Raw genomic sequence first — 19,447 nt, 5'->3', positions numbered from 1 at the left:
CCCATGGCTGTCAGCTGGAAAAATTATTCTGCCCCAGCAGGAATCTCTTGCATAGTGTTACTGCTGCATCCCAGCCCAGAGGCAGCCACATTTCAGGGCTCAGTGAGCACAGATGCTGTAGAGGTCTGTTAATGACTGGAAAACAAGTCAATATTTCAGGAGGTGTCTGCACCCTGGAAACCATGAGCGGATCCACGTAAGCATCAGACAGCCTGAGCAGACATGGCAGATTCACCTGAGCAGGTGTGAGCCAAGGTAAGTGGCGCCTGAGCAGCACACACCTAGAATTACAGCTGGGTGGGAGTTTTTCAACAAAAGTTTTTCACCAGAAAAAGCTGATTTTCCTGGATAGGGCTGGGTTTGATGAGCTGACAATGTTCTGAAATTGCTGAAACATCCTGTTCCTGTTTTCAAAATGAAAAGTTCTGGTTTTCAGTTCAAACTGACGTCCCGTTTCGAAATGCAAGTTTTTTCATAATTTTTAAAGTGTTCAAAAAATGAAAAAGGTCAGAATCCTAGTAAACCATTTCCACTGACAGGAGCTACAGCCATGTTTGGCTCCCCGACATTCTCGCCATTCTGACATTCCATCCCGACTCGCAATGGGAACCTTTTCTGAAATCTCAAATTCTTCCAGGAGGGGAGAACCATTTCCTGCCCAGCTCCACCTGGAACCCTGGGGCTTTCCCTGTGCCAGGCAGGGCCAGCTCTCCCCAGGCCACATGCAGCCCTGCGGGCCAGGCAGGCAGGGGACAAATGCTGCTGATTGCTGGATGGAGGAGCTGTTTGTTGACTGAGATTCCCCTTATCAGGCAGAGGGAGAAGCTGAAACCTTTGCTTGCCAAACAAACAACTGCCCATCAACAGCTCCATTTATTGTCTCTATCTTGATCTTATGGGTTTGCTTCCTGATAGGGAGAGACATCCCTGAGACCCAGCTACAGTGCTCAAGGTTCAACAGAGAGGAGACAGCACCCCGGAGGCTGAGGGGGGTGACACAGGGCCCACCACAATGACCTGCCGAGCACCCGCCTCTCCAAGCTGCAGGCTGGGCCACTCGGCTGTTTCACAGCAAGAACCCCACTGCTCTACAGAGAAGCCACATTATCCACAGAGAGGAGAGCACCACCTTCAGTGTCAGCTCCTAGAATTCATCTGCCCACTGCTCAGTACATCGGATAGATTTGACTCAGCAAAATGTTTGGTATGGGGCCACCATAGTCACTTCCCCAGGTACCAACGGCTCTGCTGAGCCCCCAGCCCAGCTGCCACCCGGGCGCCAGGCTGGCACTCTCTCCCAACTCACCAGGATGTCCATGCTCTCCCGGCGGAAGGGCGACTGGTCCAGTCTCTCCCCGGCGGGGGTGAAGAGGAAGGTGGAGGCGGAGCCTGAGGAGCGCATGATGGGCAGACTCAACGATTTGAAGTCTTTCACAGCCTGCTCCACCTTGAGCTCATCGCCGGGTTTGGCTGTGAGGGAGCGCAGGGTAGGGGGTCAGCCGATGGGCACTACCCTCAGCACCCAAGCGATTGCTATGGGTAGCGGTGCGACCCCCGTGGCTCCTGGCCCAAGGGCAGCTCCGCTCACCCAGCATCCATGGGACATGCCAGACGCGCACATCCTGGGCACATGGCTCTGCAGACTGCAATGGCTGCCCAGTCCCAGCGGGTCCCCACCATGGCAGGGCGTGGCAGACATGCCTACCTCCCTAGGGCTGGAGGAAGCCCAGGTCTCTCCCAGGTCTGTTAGCCTGAAGCCAGCATGCTCAGCCCGACCCAACCGCCCACGCCACCAACAGGCACCCGCTGGGCACAGCTCGCCTCGCCCTCACTGCCACACAAGCAGAGTGCACTCGAGGGGGGCTTCATCCTCTCCAGGTGCGGACGCTGCTGCACTGCTCAGATGGTGACCCCTGCTGGGCACTGCAGCAATAACATGGGGCCCTGCCTTCCTCCCCTGGCTCCCCCAGGGGATATGGAATGGGACATGCAGATGGGAGCCACTTTGAGCGAGGTCTGGTCCCCTCCCCCAGGCGCAAACTCAGCCGCCCCCACCCTGCAGGCTGGAAAGGCTGCCCGCGCTGACCCAAGCAACTCAGCACACCAAGTCCTTCTCTCGCTCCCTGGCCAGAGGCTGGATTTGAACCACACCAGCCCTGACCTGGGCTGAATGGGAACGTGCATCCTGAGAGGGGAACGTCCCAAACCCCATTCCCTATGCAGCCTGGGACGCCATGGACCTAGAGCCTAGAGGGCAGCAGCTGAACATCCCCCCAAGAGCCACTTCCTGAAGCACGTGGGCTCTGCGCTGGGGGCATCCCCACTCTCGCCGAGCCATGGGACATGCACCTTTCACTCTCAGGTAGTGTCCCCCGAAGCGGTACGCTTCAAAGCTGAGCGACAGAGGCGTGTTGGACTGATCCAGATAAATATCCACCTTCGCCAGCTCAATGCCTTTCCTCTCGAACACCGGCAGCAGCACCTCCCTGGGGGCAGAGAAAGAGACGTTGGCACAAGTTCCTCCCTGCCCTGGGGCTGGGCTCAGGGAAGAGGGTCCCGCACCCACTCGGAACAGGAACGCTGGCCGGGCACACTGCGCTGGGCAGGACCTCAGCGGGCAGCGCTGGGGACACGCACAGGGCTCCTGCTGCTGTCGCCACTTTCCACCTTGCTGGCCTGGGAGCTCCACGACGCTCTCCCTAAAGCAACCTGCCTGCGAGCAGGTCTGTGCCAAACACGCTCAGCTGGTGGCTGGGAGGGCACCGTTCTCGGCTCTGGCCAGCAGCTACTCGGCCTCAGCAGCTGGCGAGAGCCACCGACACCCTGCTCAGAACACATGGGAGGAGAAGCTGGCAGGGGACTCTGCAGGGTAACCCGTCACTGGTCCCGGGAGAGGGGGCTGTGGAGATGGCTCTGAGAGGTGTTGACTGTGGGAAACAGAAGACTCGGCAGGCAGGGACTCGGGTGGGGAACGGAGCTGGTTTCTTCCCAGGTACCCTAGACAGGCACAGTGGGTGACAAGTCCCTGATGCAGCTCCAGGACACCCCTCAGCAAAGCACCACGATGGGCGGTGCCAGTCCTGGGGCCCCTCCAGAGCTTCAGTGCAGGGTGAGCCAGCAGGCCCTGGGCAGGGTACCTGTGCACTCACTAGTCAGCAGCACCCGCCTGAGCCCAGGAAAGCCAGAGCAAGGTGCCAAAGAGTGCAGGGAGCTTCGGGGAGGCAAGGAGCACTGGGCAGTGGCACGGGCACATCAGCTCCTGCATCAGGGTTAGAGTCCACAGCTGCCCATGCCGGGACCCCGGGTCTGTGCACAGCACCTGAAGTCACACCCGAGGAGCAGTCCCAGGGCCCCAGCCAGTGTCTAGCTAGGTGGCCACAACTCACCCCAGGGATTTCTTCTTCATGGCTGGGACGATCTCTGTTTCTATGTCCACGTTCAAATCGAACTTCAGGGTGAAACATTCTTTACTGGGATCCTGGGGGGAGGGGGCAGGAGTTAGCCCAGCCATTGCCCAAGCACCATGGACCCAGAGCCAGGATTGGTGCCCCCGACTTCCACCTGCCTGATCATCAACCTCCTGAATCTGTGCAGCTCCCCGGCCCCCTCCTAAGTCCCGGCCTGTCTCCTCGCACAGCAGTGCCAGAGCTGGCTGGGGAATCCACCCCGGTAGGGGGTCCTGCTCGCCCGCACCCTGCAGATGGCACTGTTAGCACAGGCCCAGCTACGCAGTGAGAGCCGGGGGATGGATTCCTCGCTAGAATTGGGGATGAGGGCCTGTCACTGGTGGGGTCACCCACGCTCTGGCCCCTGTGAGGAGCTGGGACAGATAGATTGCAGCAGGGAGGCTAGGCTCCCCGGCTGCCCTTCAAGCCAGAGAAGCTGAGCGCCGGACCTCACGGCATCCCAAACGGCTCTGGGCAGCAGCCAAGTGAGGTCCCCCCAGGCCCAGCACAGGACACTTGCTCCAAGGCTCTGGTTCCATGCCCAGAGCCAGCTGACAGGGCCCTGTGAGTCACAAGGCAAGAGACAACACTGGGCTCCTTACATCCGTGTGTCTGCGCCGGGCTTTCTTCTTGGGGAGCTTCAGCGCCGAGCTCTTCTTGTCCCTGCACGGCACAAACATACGGTTACAGGGATCGCCTGGCACACAGAGCCTGGGGCTGGCACAAGTGATGGCGGTGAGAGAGCCCCATCCCCCACCACACACCGGGACCTGGGTGCTGAGTGACCTCCTGCACAGAGCAAGGCAGCGCTCTACAGTGGTTCGTTCAGGCTTTCAGACAAGCCCTGGCCCTGGGAATGCATCACCGCATCCAGAACATACTCTGCAGCCTTAGACCTTGTGTCTTGATTGTTAAGTGCCGCTGTTCCCTGGGCCCCAGCGTCCCGCTGCCCCCGGGCCCCACCATCCTACTGCCCCCTGGGCCCCGCTGACCCCGGGACCCATCTTGTCTGCTGCCAAGGACATGGAAGCACCTCCCCTAGCCCTTCACATGAATATACTCACCCTTTCCCATCCACTAGCCCTTCGTCCTCCTCCTCCACGTCGGAGGCAGGGCTGGTGCGTGGGGGGCATGACCGCGTGGATACATTCCGGGCCAGAAAGGAACCTGCAACCAGGAAAGATGGCTGAGTCACCCAGGAGACCAAGCCCCATCAGGCCCTGGGCACAGATCGAGGCTCAGCACCCCTGCCCAGCAGCTCTAGGGCTGGGAGACTGGGGCCTTTGCAGCTGCACGGGAAAGCCTCTCCTGCTGCTTTTAGGGGCAGCAAACCTCTGCCAACAGGCCCATCACTGCTCCCTCTGCTGACAGGCCGCACCATCCACGAGGATCCATTCCCCTGCCTGCCTGGTGCTCTGCTAGCGAGAAGCCCTGCGGAGGGGCATTTGGCGTGGTGGGACTCCAGAGAGGAGGATTTGGGGATCCTGAACCCTTGAGAACAGGCCCCCGGGATGAGAACAGGGCAAATCCCCGCAGTGGGGAGGAGCCCAAGGGACGAGGCCCGCTGAGGTGGGAGCACCATTGCTGGCAGTGCCCTGCAGGGGAGGAGGGTTTTGTTCACCAAGCCCCAGCCCCCACCGCCCCCAGGGCTCCGAGCTCTCACCTTGGGGGGGCAGGTCGAAGCGGATGTGCCCGTCAAAGTGCATGGTGCCGTGGAATTTGCGGTCACAGGCCTCACACAGGTTCAAGGGATTGTTGTGGTTCAGCTGCTGGCACTCGGCATGGTGACATACCTACAAGAGGAGAGAGGCCATTGGACAGAGCCCTGACCTGCTATCCAGGAGCCAGAGACCAGGCTGCCTGCTGGTTACACTGGGGTCCCTTCACTGCTCCCTGCGGTAAAGGGAGCTCAGTGCCAGCAGATCCAGCCACTGGGATTTCCCTGGCAGGCAGAGAGCCAGACACCTCCCCTGGCATATCCCCCTTGCCACCCCCTTACAGGCCCCAGGCCATGACCAGAATGCCACTGTGCTCCAGCTGCTCCCCCATGCCCGGGGGGCAGGGCTGCCAGGCACAGCCCAGAAGTGGTTCTAACCCAGAGATGGTGCTGAGACAAAGCGGTCCAGCTCCTGGGCCTGGCAATGAGAGTGGGGCCCAAATGCCCCTCTGACAGGCACCCACCGTCACTCCCAAGGGAAGGAGCATCACTTGCCCTAGTGGAGCAGGGTGGCAGGCCTGGGACCAGCCAGCCCTGGTTACGAGGAGCCACACCTGGGAGAGGTCAGGTGATTTCCCTACAAAGCTGGGCAGGAAGCTGCAGCGAAGGGGGAGTGTGCAGGGAGCAAGCCAGCGCTAGCTGAGTCTCCTGGGAGGCAGGATAGACGCCAGCCAGGCAGGGCCTGGGAGTGGCCTGCCAAAGCAGAAAGGGCCCCGAGAGACACCTTGTTTGGGGTGGGCTGTTGGACGGACTTGGTTCTGGGATTTGGAGTTAGGTTTGGGGTTTATTTTATATTAATCAACCCAGCGGGTATTTTTGAGCACAAAAGCCTGAGAGAAGCTTTATCTGAGGAGTCCAAGGGGGAAACTGAGGCCGGCTGCCTGTACATGGCCCGCGGGGATGCTCAGGAGGCCCATTTACACCAAGCTACAGGAGCTTTCTGGGCATCCACAGTTAGTGGTCTCAGCTCTGTCTGCCCCTGCAGCCTAAACTCACGCGAAGCCTCCGCCAAGGTCAGTTCAGGTTGGGCTGGGCCAGGCCAGGCCAGGCACCTGCAGCCAGTGTGGGAGATCAGGGCACAGGCCAGCAGGGACCACAGGCAAAGGGAACTTTTCTCTCCCGCACAGTCAGATCTCCTGAGCCTTCAGAAACTGCCTGGCCATACGGCACCAAGCAAAGGCCCGGGACGGCTCCAGGGCTCTGAGTCTGAGACAGGGAGACAGACAGAGGAGCAGGGCATGGGCTGTCCCTCCACAGAGGCTACTGCCTCCTGTAGCCACTGGGCTAGGCAGCGCGGTGCTTGGTTTCTGCTCTCGCTCAGTGCTAGAGGGTGAGACCAAGGAGCCATCCCCATGGTCGTGTCCCTGCTTGGAGACACTCCTCGGGGAGGAGACGTGTGATCAGAGGATGGGACTCGGGAGGCAGACAGACCCTTGCTGGAAAAGGACGTGCTGGCCCACCGCACTCCTGTACTACCCATCTCACCCCTCAGCACAGACCCCAGAGCCCCTCCCTGCCTCCACCCCACCATACTCACGGCCATGCTCCCAGCGACTGGGACAGGCACCCCTCGCGCTGCCGGCTGGACTAAGGCCTAGATCGCCAGCCTAGCTTTCCTGGGCCGATAGCTATTGTATCCCAAATGCCCGGCATGCAGAAGCAGCGGCTGGCTCGCTCTGGAAGCTGCCTTGTGTTTGAAATATCGGTGTCCCCATAGCAGGATTAAGGAAACAAGTGTCTGCAGCGAAACAATGCTTGCGAGCAGATCCATTTCCTCCGATTGTGCGCTGGGCCTGAGCCTCCTTTGGGCCACTACACGTCACAGCAAGAGGGGTTATTTTTAAACACAAAGCTGAGGCCTTGTCACGGAGTCCCCAGGCAATGCTCTGGAACTGCTCCCTACAAAGCCAGTCAGGACTCTGGTGAAGTCTCCTCTCTGTGAGCAGACTGTCTCCAGGGCAAGAAGCTCACACACCTTCCACCTTCCTGGGTCTGACCTTGGAGCGTTCAGCATATGCCCCTCCGTGCGCTTCCCACAGCGAGTCCGCCCAGGCAGGGTCCCGGGGAAGCCAGAGGGTTCTGCACCCCCACTTCGCAGTCAAACGTGACCCTTAGCCAACCAGTAAAACAGAGGTTTATTAGATGACACGAACACGGTCTAAACCAGAGCTTGTAGGTAGAGAGAACAGGATCCCTCAGCCAGATCTATTCTGGGGCCCAGTGAGCCAGACAACCCCATCTGCCCTCACTTCCTGTCCCCAGCCAGCTCCCAACTGAAACCCCCTCCAGCCCCTCCTTTCTTGCCCTTGTCTCTTTCCTGATCTCTTTGTTCACCTGTAGCTATTCCTTTGCAGGGGGGAAGGGCCCCAGCCATTTGTTGCCAGGATACAGTGTGTCGAACATTTATGCACACTGGAGACTTAAGAAATGCATAGGGGAAACTGAGGCACACACACAGTATTCAGAGGAAACATTAAGAGCAGTCCCACTTCATCATGCCAGAGCATCCCACAGTGGAGCAAGGCGCCGCGAAGGGCTCAAGTCTGCATGCTGGGCGATGGGCTCCCTCTTCCTGCTGGCAGGTGCATTAACAGCTTCAGCCGCTGCAGCCAAGGGGGGCCATTAGCACAAAACTCACCATCTGCAGGCAAGGTCAGGCTGTCCGTGCAATCCCTGCTCAGCCCAGACAGCAGCGACAGGCGTGGGACATGGCTGGCGACCCCCCCAACCACATCCAGCTCTGGGCTGGGTTCCAGGTCTGAGACATGCAGCTAGTGCTTAATTTGTGCCAGGGCTTGGCAGGGCAACGCCCCAGCACCTCCAGGCTTGCTGCATTCATTCTGAGCCCTGGCACCTCTCTCATTACAAATTAAGCACTGCCTGCGGCTATGGCCAGTACTGCGCCCCTGGCAGAGGGACCCCTCCCCATGTAGGGCTGATCTGAGTCCCTACAGCCCAGTTACCTGCACAGCAAGGAGGTCCCTGTCTCAACCAGTGTGCTCCCTTCCCCCATCCCGAGCTCATCGGGGACCGACTTTGGGAGTGCCACCAGCTTTCATTTCACCAGAATTCACGAGACAGCTGCAGGATTTTCACCATCCTTCAGTACAACATGCAGATTTGACATCTGGGGAGAGGAGTCAGCCAGTCAGAGGTGGAGTCTGCCTAAGTTCATGGCCACTCAGGACGTTTTTGGCGTCAGAGACTTTCAAGCCGGGGCTCCCGCCATGAGAGCTGGAGACGAAGTCTACCCCAGCGTGGTGACACATGGCGATACACGGAGGGAAGCAGGCCCAGGCAGGGGCCAGACAGAGGACACGTATGGTCCTTGGGAACACGCAGGCTTGCAGGAATGCTCAGTCCCCCCTTCCTGAGGCAGGACTCCCTGGGGAGAAGCAGAGGGGGCCTCTGGGTCTATGCAGTGAGGAAGGGGAAGAGTCCACCCCATGCTCGTCCAGCCTCTCCCCCACTTCCTGCCCTCCTTCCCATCCCGTCGGTTTCCACCTCACCCCCATCCTCCCGCTGACATCAGGGATGAGGTGCTTTCACTTTCCCATCCAACGAATCCAGAGGCTGGTGCACCCTGTCCGCTCCCTTCTGCGGCACAACAGCGTGCCTGGAGCATCCCCTAGGGCTCAGCTTCCTGGACCATCTGGGTGTGTGACTCAGTGCTGGCCAGTCCAGAGAGCGCAGCCCCCGCAGAGCCAGCAGGAGCTGCACCCTACTCTCCGCTGGGAGCTGCCTTCCTAAGGGCCAAGCTGGGCCATGCCGGAGCCTTCCTCAGGGCTGGGCTGAGTGGGAGGCCGTGCTGAGCTGGGCCAGGCCAGGACCCATCTTCCCCAGGCTGGGCACGGAGCCACATGGAGCTGGGCCAAGCCAGCAGCAGTCTCCCCCAGGCTGAGTTGGAGGGTGGAGCCACATCGAGCAGAGCCGGGCCAAGACCTGTATCCCCAGGCTGGGCTGGAGGGGAACAGTGCTGAGCTGGTCTGGGTTATGATTCAACTCCCTGAAGTCTCTTCCTCCAGCATTAACGTCTGTTCCCGCACATTCTCCTTTCCAGGCTCTTCCAAAGCCAGAACCTTTCCCGGGCCTGTCCGGTGGCAGACAGCCCTTGCTGAGTGGGGCTGGAGAATCAGCTCTCCTGGCCTGTACTCCCACACGGCTCCAATCTGCTCCCATGCCCTGAATGCCGGCTTCCCTGCTCCCCACCCCCTGGCAGCACACCAGGGTGCCGCTTGGTTCTAGGGAGGGTTTCCCGAGCTGTGCAGTCACAGAGGAGAGAGCATTAGGCTGTCCTCGGAGGTCAGCACAGGCATCCCGCAGGAGCTCCCTGCAGTGCACTCAGTCCCACCGGGGTCAAACCCAGGGCCCTGCATTCACTGCACTCCAGTGATGATGGGTTCATAGCAAAGGGACACGGGCCCGGGATCCGCACCAATGACTGGCTCAGAGGGGCCCGTGACCACCCCATGATGCCACAACGCCCACCGCTGTAGGGTGCAGATCCACCCTGAGAGGTGCTGCCATCTCCAGAAAGCAACAGGTCTAAGGAGGGAGGTGGAGGGGGGGAGCTGAGCTCTGCCCTGCACCCACTGAGCCACAGGCTGATCCAGGGTGAGTGGTCCCACAGCACACGGGCCTGGTTCCCGACGCCACACTGGGGCTCTGGGGTGGGGCATGTCTCCCCTCTCAGAGGCACACAGCACAGCAGGATCTCTGAACACAGCTCGTCTAGCCCCTCCCAGCCACCACCGCGCAGTCTCTGCCTTGGCAGCTCACATGACTGGTGAGAGATTATCCGAGCAGCTCTGCACATCTTCTGGGAAAAGCCAGTCAGATGGCCTCTGCGGCCAAGGGCCTCCTCCCCTGCAAGCACACCTGCGCTGCTGGCTCCCATGCACAGCACCGCCTGCACAGAGACCAGGAGCACCTCTCCACGATAACTCCAGTGGCCACATGCACCCAAACGGGTGTCTGCCTTGCTCCCAGATGCACCCACAGCCTGAAATCAATGGCCTCAGAGTCAGACTGAGAGTCACTTAAACCTCAGCCCTGGTAGTTACACATAAAAAGACCAAGCTACACACTGTGGGGACCAGCTCAGCTGTGGGCAGGTCTCTGATGCTAAAGCCAGAGAAAAGCAGCATCGGAGAAAGAGATTACAGACCAGGTTCAACACAAGTACATATTCCAGCTGAGTCCACCGGAAAGCCACACAGCCCAATGTAAATGTGTGCATCTGGAACAAAGAATGCAAGGCCAGACTTCCAGCATGGGGGACTCCATCCTGGGAAGCAGCGATTCTGAAAAGACTGGGGAGGAGGGATAATCAACTGAACATGAGCTCCCAGTATCATGCTGTGGCCAAAAGACCTAACGTGATCCTGGGATGCAGAAACAGGAATCTCAAGTAGGAGCAGAGAGGTTATTTTACCTCTGTACTTGGCACTGGTGCGATACTGCTGGGACCCACAATTCAAGAAGGATGTTGATAAATTGGAGAAGGGTCAGAGAAAAGCCCCAAGACTGATTAGAGGATTACACAACCTGTCTGGAAGTGAGAGACTCAAGGAGCTCCATCTGGATCACTTAACCAAGAGGAGGCTAAGGGGTGTAACAAACTGGGAATGTTCTTAATATTTTCTCTGAATACTGTGTTGATGCCTCAGTGTCCCCATTGCAGTTCTTAAGTATCTGGCAGAGCAAAGGGCCAGTGCCCCTAAATGCCTGACCCTCTGTCTCCTAGCAACTGATGGCCTGGGACCCTCCTCTGCAAAGGTGCCAGCTGAAGGTGTTGGAGACAAAGGGGTCAGGAGACCCCCTGGCCCGGGAAAGGGGCTGAGCAGAGAGGAGGGGCTGGAAGGGGTTGTTAGTCTGGAGCTGGCTGAGGGCGGATGTGGGGGGTCTGGCTCACTGCCCCCCAGAATGGACCCGGCCGAGGGGTCCGGTTCGCTGTATCTACAAGCTCTGTTTTAGACCCTGTTCCTGTCATCGAATAAACCTATTTTACTGGCTGGCTGAGAGTCACATCTGACTGCAAAGTGGGGGTGCAGAACCCTCTGGCTTCCCCAGGACCCCGCTGGGGCGGACTCGCTGTGAGAAGCGCACGGAGGGGCAGAGGATGCTGAATGCTCCAAGGAGAGACCCAGGAGGTGGAGCCATGTGAGCTTCTTGCCCTGGAGACAGTCTGCTCCAAGGGAGAGGAGGCTCCCCAAAGTCCTGCCTGGCTTGGTGGGGAGCAGTTCCAGAGCATCGCCCGGGGACTCCGTGACAAGGGGTGACTTTGATCACAGTTTGTACATATCTACCGTGGGAAACAGAAATTTGATAATAGGCTCTTCAGTCAAGCAGAGAAGCTCTAACCCAGTCCAATGGCTGGAAGTTGAAACTAGACACATTCAGACTGGAAATAAGATGTAATTTTTTTACCAGTGAAAGCAATTAACCAGTGGAACAGCTGACCAAGGGCCATGGTGGATTCCCCATCACTGGCCATTTTTAACTCAAGACGGGATATTTTTCTAAATGATCTGCTCTAGGAATTGCACTGGGGCAGGTCTCTGGCCGGTGCTATCCAGGAGGTCAGACTAGAGAGTCACAATGGTCCCTTCTGGCCTTGGAACCTGTGACATCTCAGAAGCATCGGCGCCCAGAATTAGCCTCCTGTGCCACAAATGCAGCTCCCAGCCGGAGGTGCTCCATGCAGAACACCCCTCTGGGATGGTCTGTACATGGTGTTTGCAGCAATCTGGGGGAGGAAACCGTTAAATTGATGCCAAAGCTGTGTGTAGACCAGGCCTTATTGGTCCCTAGGAGACGGGCTGGAAAGGAAGTAAGCTAGGCCAGCGCCAGCCAGTCAACAGCATGCAACACAGAGCATAGGTGCAAACAGAGCTCCCACTCCGGGTCCCCACATATTCAAAGCAATAAGGGTTTGGCAGCTCCTCCTTACTGAACTGTTCTGTGCTTATGCTGAAACTTTGCAAATAAAGAGCCCAGGACTTGTCTCAGGAGCTCATCACATGCTGTCTGGTGCGGGGCTGGGCTGTGAGCACATCAGCACAATGGAAACCACAAGCACAGAGGCCCAGCTGGGCTGCTGATCCAGTACTTTTCCCTGGTGGCTGTATTTTATACTTCAGAATGTAACATTTCATTCATTAAAAATGAAGACTCAAGGCCTTACGGTTGTGTAGAAAACCTTCAAATTGTGAACTGAATGCAAACTAACCCAGCCATACCTGCAGAAAGCCTGCTGTGAGAACTGCCTGTTTGCCTCAGTGTTCATTCTGAAGACTAATGATGGCTAGTCTAATGACAAAATTGTTAACTCTTTCTCCGCTTATTGAAGCAAGAAAGGACAGTCACTGTAAGATCTACACAGTGAAGATCTACATGATTTTGGCATCATGAATGGGTGGAGCTTGGATAGTGGGCAGAGCCTGGGAAAGTACCACCATTTACCATTTCCCCCCTAATCTGATGTCAAGGTCACTGGCTTGTGAATGTGCACATCAGGGCCCCTCTGGAGTTACCTCCCCAAACACACAGAGTTACACCGGGGGCTGATGCACACACCCATATACACACAGCTCACCTGGAGGTCACCTGGTGCTACACACAGGGTTTTACACACATACACACACACACACACACACGGCAGCTTCATTCATTAATGCTCAGAGTAGAGACTGGCAGAAGCTTCTCCTTATCTAACTCACCTCTTCCATCCCAGCTCAAAGCCCAGGTGCAGCTCTAGGAGGTAGTGTAGCCATTGCAGATCTGTGCCTTCACCTCACCCCTGCCACGACTTTCCACAATCCAATGTCCCCCAGACACAGCCAGGCTCTCTGCCATGCAGCCACATGGTTCTCAGAGTAGACAAAAAAACATCTGTCTGCCAGATGTGAGACCTGGGCTGTGCCTGCAGCTGCTGCGAAGTTCCCAACACAACACAATCTCCATGCTCCAGGATGTCACCAAGAGCCAGGCCAGGTATCTGTCTAGGGTCATCAGAGTCAAGGGGAGTCAGCCCAGCAAGCAGCTAGGAAGCCACAGTTGAGTGGCTGATGGTTTGGTGGCCAGGGAACATGCAGTATTTGAGAATTGAATATTTCTGCTTAGATGGAAAGGAGCCAAGGAGGGGACGGCCTGCCCTGCAGTAGGAAGTGAACGTGCGTCTGAGTGTAGCTGGGATGTCTCTGCAGGGGGGCCAGACACAGAGGAGGTGATGGGAGCACACAGGTGTCACCTCCAGCCAACAGGGTGGAGAGCACAGATATAGCAGAATTCACGGCAAGTCAAAGTCCTCTGAAACACAGAGACAAGCACAAACCTTGCCTGGTTGAAGAGGGGGAATGAGGCAGCAGCAGCTCCAACTCATTGTTGAATTTTTAAAGCTCACAGCAACTAGGAAACCTAATGCCAGTTGCCCATGGCCCGAGCAGCTGAAGCAACCGAGTCTCCTTTGCCAAGGCAGACTCAGGACCCGTGGAAAGACAAACCACTAATCACCCTGGCTCCAGACTCACCTCTGCCCACAACAGCCAACAACAAATGCAGCACCTTCAGCTCAGCCAGCAGCGACCACCCCACAGGGCCGCCTGTCTCTTCCAGAGCCGGAGACTTCCCCGCAGTCCCCGAGCAAGCCAAACAGCCTGTGTCCTCGGCGCAAACCCCACTGACTCATCTCTCGGGGAGGGCTGGGTGGAGTCGCAGCCATGACAGACTGGTGACTAAGCAGGTGAGGCACCTCTTGGGTTTGAAATGAGTAAGATTTTCAACTTGCTCTCCATCTGCTCTTCCTTCTTTGCCCAGACACGCTTCAATTCCCAGGCCCCCAGCACAGCCGAGGTACTGTAGCCTCGCTGCATGTGGGGGTGTCTGTCTCTCTCCTCCACCTCCTCCACTGCTCCCGCTCTTCCCTCCCTCTCACCCCTGCCAGCCTGCACTCACAGCTGGAACCTGAGCCTCCCAGGCTCCTGAAAAGCTGCACTCCTCCAAGGAGAGCGTGGGGTTTCTGACGCACTCATCTGCATACTATGGTCAAACCAGCAGCACATTCGCATGCATGGCAAGTGTCTGGTTTGCTCGCAGTCTGAATGTGGCACTCGGTCCTAGACTCCACCAAGTGGGATCTGGTTACTCCTCGGTTCATGGCCTCTGTGTACATACACCCGGCGTGTTCATGCCTCAGAGAAGTGACAGCCTCACCAACGACCCCAAGGGGAACGATTCTGCCGGTGAAAGTTGAGGTCGTCTCACTTCGCACTGGCCCTGAGCCTGTTGGGAAGCACAAAGCTGGTGCTGTCTTGGAGCGCGCTACGCCCTGCAGCCCTGCTCCGAGCCGGCTGCAGGTGCACGGCCCGAAGGAAGAGGTTCCAGCCTCACTGAACCCTGCGCACCAACTGATGCTCTCACTCCGCTACGCAGCAAGGGCTGAACAAGAGGCTGCAGGGAGCTCGCTGGGCACCTCCCACGGTATTGTTCCCAGCACACTGCCAGGTACCTCGAACCAACCCAAGAGGGGAAAACGTAAATGGAGCCCATTGTGTGATGCTTGTACTCACCTTTGCACAGTCCATCCATCTGACCTGGAGCCCCCAGTCATTAGTGAGGGGTTGGTATGGGAGCAAGGACTTGCATGTCCATTTGATTCAGGCCATGGTCTCCTAATGGCAGACATGAGCACAGGCTAATGTTAATGCTAATGCACCCGCCACTCATTTTACCCTGACACCTGGGCAGAAGCAGAGCACTGCTCCACTCTAGTTAGACAGACACGCGTGGAGACAATCAGCTCTTGTTGCTGGGCTTTCTAGGATTTAGTTATAAAGAACAAACAGTTGAATTTTAAAGACCACCAATATGGGGAAGCCGCCAGAGAAATAAAAATCTATGAGGTAGAGGTAACGGAGTTTTGACAAAACTTTGTCACCTGCAGCCTCTCTGAGCCTGGTACGTGCTGGGCATTTCCCCATCAGCCCCTTTTTGCAGTTAGATTTAGCTGCTCAACAAATGCATCACACAATGACAACGACCACCAAAGCACTGCCACTAACACTCCGCTCCCCGTGGTCGGTACACAACAGATCGGTATGGAAAGGCCCCACAGGTGGTACTGGAGTTGAGACCACATCAATACACCACAGCCAGAAGGAAGTCACAGACCAGCATACCCGCACCCAGCACAGAGCTCACCCAGCCTTTGAGGCCCTTGGAAAGCAAACCCTGAATTGTATACTGCAAATGTGCAAAGCCAGTGGGAGACACCACCTTCACATGAACTCTCCCTTTCAGCTCGCAGACCTAGCCCCACAGAGCTTAGGTGGGAGCCCCAGGCTGGAGCCCCAACGGGAGCTCGTCTGTCTCCTCTCCCAGGGACCCATTTCTCTCTCTGCTGTGCAGAGTCCCCTGCTCCCGGCTGCGGCACTAAGCTTTCCCCAGTGCCGGCACAGGAATCACTCTCCCTCCAGTCAGCACGCTGCCTCCGCGTGCTGGGAGCACAGAAGGGTCCATGGGATGCCAGGCTGGGGTCCCTGGGCACTGGGAAGTCACCCTGAACTCACTAAGCACTGACCTATTTCTACGAGGGAAGGAAAGTCAGACGTGAAACCCACCCTGCCCTCCCTCACGTCCAGTCACTCACCCTACTCTGCAGGGCACCCCGAGCCCACATGCAGGGGCATTAGGCTTCCAGACGCAAGCACGGCAGGTGCAGGGAGCTGGGGCCCACCAGAGGCTCCCACTTGCCCTCCCACCCCGTTCTCTGAGCTGCACCAAGCAGAGACCAGGACTCAAACATTCCTGCTCCCCGAGCCAGCCTGGCTGCTGGAAGCAGAGTGAACCCTTCTGAACCACTCGAAGGTCCTGACTTATCCCTATTATTCATTGGATGCGTTCTGGCAGCAGGCAGGTCAGGGTCCCATGGTGGGTACGGTGCATGGCGAGGAATCGTATGGCCCCGAAGGGCTTACATGCTGAATAGACAGGGGAGAGGAACCGAGGCCCATGGAGGGAAAGTGACTTGCCCAAGGTCACCCAATAGGCCACTGGCAGAGTTGGGAACAGACCCAGGCTTCCTGCATCCCCGGCCAGTGCCCTCCCACTGGGCCAGTCTGCCTCCCAGCAGCTTCTCAGGAGTGCCAGTTCCCCAGTGCTCGGGAGCCCTCCTGAAACTCTCCAGCCAGAGGTTAATGCTTGGCCTGCTCTCTGGGGGCGGGGCTGGTGCATGGACATACCTGCACCAACACACCCAGCAAAGGGATTAGGAAATGTCGGCTGGCACATCTCTCTTGCCGAGGCCTTTAACGATTCTCCTTTCTGTCCACAGAGCAGCTTGGCAGCCCTGAATGCAGCCCAGCACAATGACCGGGGAAACCTTGAGAGCAGCTCTCCCCCCTGCCCCCCCCCCGAGTGATGCCCCCCGGAGGCCAGGCCCCATCGCAATGCCTAGACCTCCCCACCAGCAACTAACCAGCCATTGGAATTCAGCCTTTCACTCCCCAGCAGGTGCCTCACAATAGCCATTGCCATGGAGATGCGCAGGGCAGCTGCTGCACAGGGTGCTAAGGGCTGGGCCAGCCAGATAGGGGCAGCAGGAACTGCCTCCCCCTCACTCCCCACAGCAAAGCCAAAGCCCAGCTGTGCCCCACAGCCACAGCCTGGGAGCCAGGACTCCTGAGTTCTGTGTAAGCTCTGAGAGGAGTGTGCTTTGGGGGCTGGGACATGAGCTCAGGGTACCGCCCTGCCTCCGCCCCCCAGGACTCAGCATCCCTAGCTATAAGATGTGGGTGATTCTGCACCCCTGGGCTGGAGGCTTCGCTAATTAACACCCACAGAGCACCCCCAGCTGCTAGGGAGTGCAGACATGTCCGCCCCTTACGCAGCAGCACCCCTCCCTGGAGTTCTGCAGGTTCTCTGGGACTCAATGTAGAAGCAGAGCCAGCTGGTTTCAACCCCAGCCCAACCCCCTCGCCCTCCATCAGTGCTGCCCCCTGAGTTGCTCGACAGTAACTGTGAGCACGGGGCTGAGCCAAGCTGGGGCTGCCCCTGCTGCAGGAACAGAGAGAGAAAGTTCACGTGAGTCGGGGGCCTGTGCCCTCCTGAGCTCTGCAGCCGTCTGCCCTCCTGGTACCTGCGTCACTGTCTCCCATGTGGCTAGACAGAGACAAAGCTATAGGCTTGGGAGCACCTGGATTCTTGCCATGGGCAGCCTGCTCTGCTAGTATGTCACGGCCTCCTGGCGTGCCAGAACCCATTCCCACCGCCAGTCATCCGGAGAGCTGAGCGGATGGTGGCTGTGGCAGGGAACAGCAGCCCCTCCCCAGCCCTCAGGGGCTGTGCTGCAGGGGGAAAAAACATGCCCCTGTAAGCAAAGCCAGATTCCCAGAGAGGGGCCTCTCCCCAGGGAAAGCCCCTCTGGCTGGCAGCATCAGGAGGGGAGCCTGTGCTGGCAGCCTGTGCCATGGCCTTGCTGGGAGCTACCCTCGTTATGGAGCAGGGACACAGCAGGCCTGCAGCTGCCTACATGCTTGACATTCGCCCAGTCCCCTTCACACCCACAGATCAGCACCCCCGTGGCTGGGCATGTTCAGGCCTCTGTGCCTAGCCAGCCTTGGACACGGGCCTCTGACAGAGAGCCTTGCACAGCGAGGACCCTGGGCCCCAGGTGAGATCTGACACCACAGCCCCTCCGGGCCAGGATCTCGCAGTCCCACTGGGGGGCCCGCCCCACAGCCCTGGCAGAGCCCAGACACACTCTCTGAGTCACCACTGGCGTGTTGTAACCGATACTGCAGACCAGTCAGCTCGAGATGAATTACAAACCCGCAGCAGGAAGACTGAGGCTGGGAAGCACCCTTCCCAAGAGGCGCTCAGCTCCGGCCTCAAAAGACTCCCCCACTGCTCCATGTGGCCCAACTGCCCTGGGGAGAAGCTCCACTCTCTGCTGGCATGGGGCAGCTGGCCAGGCCTGTCTGCGCCAGGCTGCTGAGCCGCTGGGGAAGAGCAAGTGTCCCCACCTCCACTAGCACTTATCCCCCGGCCTGCCCTGCTGAAGGGCTCAGTCGGCTTGTGTCCCTGCCTCCCGGGGGTGCAGCAGCTGGGCAAGTGGGTACTTGTCTGGTTCTCTGCCAAAGCAGCCTCTGAGGCAGAAAGAATGAGCCCCAGATAGGTTATAAATGACCCCAGGGCTCAGCCAGGCCCCCTCAGGAGAGACAGCCCCCCGCTTCCCGACCCAAGGAGAGGCCAGACACAGCCTGAGGATGGCAGGCAAGGCAGCCCCAGATAGCAGTGCTAGCTAGAAGCAGAGACAGAACGGGGGGTCAGGCTTCATACCACCAGTGCAGTTACGTCCTGAGCTACAGCACCCCACTGTGCCACGCCGGTCCCCAGTGCACCCCTTCCTCTATGGACCAACAGGCTTTGCACAGACAAGGATGATGCAAATCCTCTAACTTCTCTCCCCTCCCCCCCACCTGGACTCAGCTGATAGAGCCAATCTGAGCTCTACTGGTGCCTCCTTTCATTGGCTGCGCTGAGTGCCCAGCTGCTGGGGAGTACACCCTCCCATCCCTGTGGGCACCTGGGGAGGGATGTACGGGCCTGAGCGGGGAGCCCAGGCTCCCCAGCCTCGAACCAGCACGTGCCCCCGTGGGGCTCCCGTCCCTGGACTCTCTTGGCCTGACTGGCTGAAGGCAGCCCTGTGTCCCCCCGCCAGCACCCCTTTGCTGCACTCCAGGGAAGTGGCACTGCACAGGGCAGTCGGTAGGGAGCCCCTGCATGGCCACTCTCTCCCCGGCGCTCCAGCCCAGCAGCCAAGCACACAGACACTTTCATCCCAGCGCCAAGTCCACAAGTTACGCAGAGCGCCCCAGCCAGCCAGGGCCAGGGGCACCGCTACCGAGCTCTGTATGCAGCACTGCCATGGCTGCCAGTGCTCCCTGGCCCCAAGCAGAGCTGCTGCCTGCTCAGCCAGGCACCCGGGAGCACCACTCTTGCTCCTGCAGCCACCTGCAGCTTGGGCTGGCTAAGCGGCCAGCAAGCCACAGTGCCAGGGGAGCTCCCAGCAAGGCACCTCTGCTCCTTCAGCTCCCAGGAGCCCCGCAAAGCGAGAAGCCATAGGTTGGTGCAGCAGCAGCCCCCGGGTAGTGAGAACACACAGGGAGTGCAGAGAGAGACACCAGCCACTGTGGCCTCAAGGGCCTGGGATCCAGCTGGACAAGGAAACCGCTGCTCCAGCCTAGGGGAATATCCAGCCCTGTGGATAGCTGCAAAACGGGTC

At 58.6% G+C, this 19,447-nt stretch overlaps 2 protein-coding genes across 2 annotated transcripts in view; one reads left to right on the top strand and one right to left on the bottom strand.

The window, feature by feature from the left end:
- PLEKHG5 (pleckstrin homology and RhoGEF domain containing G5) overlaps positions 1–19,447 on the bottom strand; it is a 108,488-nt gene that overhangs the window by 20,108 nt on the left and 68,933 nt on the right. The window contains exons 5-10 of the mRNA XM_050931590.1: positions 5,110–5,239; positions 4,511–4,613; positions 4,049–4,109; positions 3,387–3,478; positions 2,350–2,486; positions 1,307–1,470 (exon numbers count right to left, since the gene is read on the bottom strand). Of these exons, the coding sequence (XP_050787547.1) occupies positions 1,307–1,470; positions 2,350–2,486; positions 3,387–3,478; positions 4,049–4,109; positions 4,511–4,613; positions 5,110–5,239 (687 nt within the window). The remainder of the gene's footprint in view (positions 1–1,306; positions 1,471–2,349; positions 2,487–3,386; positions 3,479–4,048; positions 4,110–4,510; positions 4,614–5,109; positions 5,240–19,447) is intronic.
- Positions 1–19,447, top strand: part of ESPN (espin) — a 153,109-nt gene that overhangs the window by 128,084 nt on the left and 5,578 nt on the right. The gene's annotated exons all lie outside the window — the stretch shown is intronic.

This window comes from Gopherus flavomarginatus, chromosome 21 (assembly GCF_025201925.1).
Source record: "Gopherus flavomarginatus isolate rGopFla2 chromosome 21, rGopFla2.mat.asm, whole genome shotgun sequence".
Taxonomy (NCBI): Eukaryota; Metazoa; Chordata; order Testudines; family Testudinidae; genus Gopherus; species Gopherus flavomarginatus.
Note: the sequence above shows the minus strand (reverse complement) of the source record. Positions and strands in the feature narration are given on the sequence as shown.